The sequence below is a fragment of the Drosophila innubila genome, chromosome X, assembly GCF_004354385.1.
Source record: "Drosophila innubila isolate TH190305 chromosome X, UK_Dinn_1.0, whole genome shotgun sequence".
In the NCBI taxonomy this organism is placed as follows: Eukaryota; Metazoa; Arthropoda; class Insecta; order Diptera; family Drosophilidae; genus Drosophila; species Drosophila innubila.
The window spans coordinates 5,143,954-5,149,345 of NC_047626.1; the positions used below are offsets into that span (position 1 = coordinate 5,143,954).

A 5,392-nucleotide genomic window follows, 5' to 3' on the forward strand; every position below is an offset into this window, starting at 1 on the left:
ATTTACAATTCTCAAGCAGTTAAAGCATAAATAAAACTAAATTGTAGACCAATTAAATTGATCAACCTGTCATCTATAAAAACCTTAGTTTTAATGTAAAAATGTAAAAATATTATGATTTTTTATTCTGAATGTGTTTTAAAGTTCATTAGAACATTAGAAAATACACGCAATTCGTGAATACATCAATTAAAAAAAAAAAATTGTTCCGTTTCTAAATTCTTGCTTTGATTCTAAAGTTTCTCTTTAAAACTAATCTATAAATAATATTATATAATAATGAAATGAATTAAGTTTACAAAATGAATAGAAACGTCAAGTAAATTAAATGGTACGATAATAAAATACAAAATATAAGCACTTACTGAAACTGTATTTCCCATATTAAAGTTAACATTTTATAAATATACAGTTTAATTAAAAAAAATTTAAATAAATAAAAAAATAAAATAAATAAAAAATATTAGCTAAGAGCTTACATTTTTCTGTTTATATTCAGTCGGAAGACAGTCTTTTAGTCGAAAACTCAGGCTACTTTTAATAAATTTTAATCAGTCAATCGACAGACAAGCTTTTAAGCAAATTGCATTTATAATTCTCAACTGATTCAAACAGTTTGTGCATAAAATATAAAATTTTAAATTTATTTAATATTATAATATTAAATAATTATTAAAGTCATCAAAGTAGTCCTTTAACCCATGTCGAATACTTGTGTTTGGATTTTCAAGTTGATCAGGCACACAATAAATACAAATTTTAGTAAGAATCATAATTTATACAGATAAATATCATTAAGAACACACATATAGATAGTTATATACAGAGAGTTAAGTAAACTAAAAGATTCAAGATGTTTGCATCGGAGCCGCTTCAAGATTCGGAGGATAAGATCATTGAGAGACTGGGCGATTGTGATGTGGCCGTTGATTATATGGATTTGTTAAGTCACAGAATACGCTGTCGAAAGATTGAGATATTTCACTATGACGACGAAGTGAGCTTCACACCCAACGATGAGGAGGAGGAGCAGGAAATGAGCTACGGTCCAATGTTCAGTGAGGATCACACAGATGATGAGGATCGAACGCTACAATTGGTCAAGGATTTGGACTGTTTAATACGACGCATCGAGCAAATGCAGATTGTGATCAAGGAGCGCAAAAAGCAACAGGATTTGGAAAGTGGAGTAACTGAAGCCTCCACCGAGCAGTTGAAAAAGCAGACGGAAAAACCTGTAGAGAAACAAAAGGACGAACAGAAAAAGCTCAAAGTTTCGGCAAATGATGAACTGAGTTGTGTGGAACTAATGGAAGTTCGTGATCTACAGCACGGACATCATCGTCTTCAATGTGAAATCAATGAGATGATTTGCAATTATCGACTTTTACGTGAGCTGCTGAAGAAACTACGCGCTCAAATGTGCCAGGAGAATAGACGTTGTCGTCAATTGGGCGCCCAAATAGTGCAGTTCAAGGAGTGGAGTGAAGAGGTCGCCAAAGAGTTGCCCGTTTGCAAGGAGCGTTATCAGCGTCTGCTCGACAAAAAGCTGACCAAAGAGGAGGCGGCTCGTGTCATCAAGGCCAATATTGCCAAGGCCTATAGACGCAGTAAGTCCTTCCTCTGTACGCGTCAATTGCGCTTCGATCTGCGTGAATTTCATGCGGAAATCGATGAGCTGACGGAATATGCTGATGATTTATGCCAGGAGATGATGCGACGCTTTACAAGCATCGAAAATGATTCGGCATTGACACATTCTCTCGTCGAGAGCAACTCCAGTCAGCTGAAGTCCTTGGAGAAGGAAGACATGAGTTAAAAGTACAAATTATTTGGTTAATTAAAGAAAATTTAATTATGGGTACAATTTTTACAATTTTAAGTAGATGAAATAGCTTTTTTCTTACTAATCTCAACTGGTTTTAGTTTAAAATAGTTCAAGAAACATAAAAGTATTTGTTTAAAAAGTTTAATAGACAATTTTAGCATAGATTACAATTTCTGCCTAGTCTGAAATTCTCTTATTATTTGCTGACTTACTCTAGGGATTTGAATATCTATATATATAAAACAGCTTGACCTCCATTCATTTATTCAATCAGTGATTTAGCATTGGACAGGCCAAGCCGCCAAAGTTACATATTTGAAATTTGAACACAATATACCCAAGATAATTGCATCTTGAGATAAGAAGGCGTTTTGAAAAATTCGACCTGCAAGTGCGTTAAAATCGTGGTCAAAGCTCGCACTTATTTTCATTTACAACAGTTCAGCAGTATTTGGTCAGCCGCTGGGTTCAGTACCTAGTATAATAATATTTGGGCCCTTGAATGTACCCGCAGTGCGCTCCTGTTGTGTGTGTGATGTGCCTCTGCTTAAAACTAAGACGCAAACAACAAACCACCAGCACCAGGTAGTACATCATTTTGGACTTTATCAGCAGCAGCAACAGCAGCAACTTGCGACTTGCAACTTGCAACTGGTGGCAGCAACTTGAGGCAGCAGCGCGTGGGCAGCAGCAGCAGCGAGCGAAATTCCTACGCCGCCAACGCAGCAAACAATAATAACAATAACAACAACAACAACGACAACAGCAACAACAACTGCAATTGCAACTTAATTGAGGCTTGTCTATGCAACCTAATGTCTGTGTGTGTGTGTGTGACAGTATGTGTGTGTGTGTGCTTGTGTGTGTGTGTGTTGTGCCTAGGCAAAGTAACTGCGGTTGCTCTGCATTCGTCTTAGTCTTCAAGTCTACACAGAGAATAAAATTTGAAATTTTTTGGTATATAATTGATTATAATCAATCAAAAATTCCGTAGTTTCTTAAACCCAGCACAAAAAAATTGATACAAGCACTATTTTATTCGCAGTATTTTAATTTTCGGGGTTTTTTTTGAGATATTTTTTAGTTAAATCAAATATTTTAGGCTTATTTGACTTCGCATATTGTCTTAATTTAATTAATTATTTTATTATAATTAATTTAATTTAATATCTTAAATACATACTTAATTAGTCAACCCCGATTATAGAAATACTTGTTACATACTTTTAGACGCTTGTATTGCCTTTTAAAAATAAAATAGCCATTACTGACTTTTTATATAACCGATCTGGTTGCGATTAAGTGGGATGATAGAAAATAATAATAGATTAATTAACAAAAAATTACGTTGTATCTTAAATAAAGTGGTTGGTGTGGTTTTTCGCGATTTTTGATTTGATTTAAAACAAACTTGATGTGCGTGGGGTTTACAAAAGTCAGTGTGTCAAATTTGGATGCTCTAGCTCTTACAATCTCTGAGATGTAGCCGGACACAAATGGCCATATCGACTCGACTGTGGATGCTGATCAAGACTATAACATATATACTTTATAGGGTCGGACATGCCTTCTTCTACCTGTTACATACATTCCAACAAACAAAATATATTTTTTTTTTACTTATCTTCTAAGTAATGGGTATGAAAATACGTGCTTAAATCAAGAATTTTAATTTTGAATTTTAGAATAATTGTTTTTTCCTGTGTACCTTTTTCTATCTGTGGCTCTCTCTTACTCTCTCTGTCTCTGTCTCTGTTTGTCGCTGGCTCCTGTCGCCCGTTGCGAACTTGATGCCTCGCTGCCCCAGTGCCTTGATGCTCCACAGACGACCGACCAGACAACAACAACAGCAACTACAACAACAACAACTGCCACATAATAACGTACTGAGGGCGTTGAGGCAACAACATGCAACAGGCTGGTAAGCCAGGTAACCAGTCAGCCAAGGAGACTTCTGTAAGTTAGGCAGGCAACAAAGAGGGGTTCAAGAGAGGGGAGTGGAGATTGGGGAATGGAGAGAAGACAGCGCAGTCATCATCATCTAAGCTCTGCGGCTTTGCTTTTTGCCTAGACGCCGCACAGTGTGACAATGTTTTATGCCATCAGAAAATAAATGGAAAACAAATATTACCTAAAAAAACTGATTTAAAATATTATCGATAACTATTACCAAAACAAATATATTGTTAAAAATATTCAAAACATTTCTATCTAGGAAAACAAATATTACCTTAAACAACTGATTTTAAATATTATCGATAACTATTACCGATACAAATATATTGTTTAAAATATTTATTCGATTTCTTAATTAATTCAAATAAATTATTGCTAAGCATTCATAGAAAAATTACATTAAATATTGTATGATATTAAATATGATCAATTGATGAATACATTGTCTTAAGCCAAATGGTCAGTGGATCGATATACATTTAATATATATCTTTACTTACAAAGTAATCAACTAATATTGCTGGTAAATTTCGTAAAATAGTCAATGCATTGGACCCAATTATTCGATTAATTTAAATATATTTTATTAATGGGTGCAAACCAATAAAATTTTTATGGTCTTGTATTTTCGGAACACTGCTCATTCACAAATTTTTCTATTGTTATCGATAAGGTATTATTACTTGATTCAATGTATATTTTAAATCTTTTCTTTGGTAAACAAAATCGAAGCGAACCTTCTAAATTTAAGCTGTTTGCAGACTAGATTAATTTAAAATTAAAATGAATTTAAATTTATTTATTTAGTATTCAAAGCATTGATGTAAATTTGTAGCAAGCTTATAAACGTCCTTATTTTAGTACCGGTATCTACTTACATTTTTATACTCGTTACTTAAAAAATAAGTAAAAGGGTATATATTATATTTTCGAACCCATAAAGTATATAAATTCTTGATCAGCATCAACAGCCGAGTCGATATAGCCATGTCCGTTTGTCCGTCCGCCCGTCTGTGTGAGCGCCTAGATCTCAGAGACTATAGGAGATAGAAATACCATATTTGACACACAGATTTCTATAGACACGCGAAAACCCACCACAACCACAGTTCTTAAGATAATACAGTTTTTATGGTAATTAACGTTATCTATTAATATTATCTATAATCTCACTTAACCGCAGCAAGATCGGACAAGTAGAACGGGAGTAATAGCTAACCAAAGTTATAAATAAAGTTCTTATTTCAATACAATCACCTAAAAGTATGCAGTAGTAATTTCTTTAAAGTACTTTTGTATATATTCAATAAGTAACGGACGGGATCTCGACTATAGCTTTACTTGTTTTTGTTTTTTGGGTCTCTGTTTGTCACACTCTTGCACCACTGTGCGCTGTGCACTGTCTTCTGTGTTCTGTCTTCTATCTGCTGCAGCTGCAATGCTGCCAACCTCCCACATTCCGCTCTCCTTTCCCCCGTTGCAGCCATGGACAATTTAAGCTCATTCACTTGCCGCTGATTTGCTGCTGGCGTTGCTGTTGTTGTTGTTGCTGCTGCTGCTGCTGCTGATGGTGTTGTTGCTGATGGTGTTAGTATTGTTGTTGGTGTT

General features: G+C 34.6%; 1 protein-coding gene across 1 annotated transcript; it reads left to right on the forward strand.

Moving 5' to 3' along the window:
* The first annotated feature begins 704 nt into the window (after positions 1–704).
* LOC117784901 lies at positions 705–1,864 on the forward strand. Its single transcript, XM_034622757.1, has one exon. The coding sequence runs from the start codon at positions 854–856 to the stop codon at positions 1,817–1,819; it is 966 nt and encodes a 321-aa protein (XP_034478648.1). The 5' UTR covers positions 705–853; the 3' UTR covers positions 1,820–1,864.
* Positions 1,865–5,392: the final 3,528 nt, after the last annotated feature.

What these genes read in the sequence shown, in the direction of transcription:
- LOC117784901 (XM_034622757.1), top strand. Translation starts at nt 854, where the DNA reads ATGTTTGCATCGGAGCCGCTTCAAGATTCGGAGGATAAGATCATTGAG.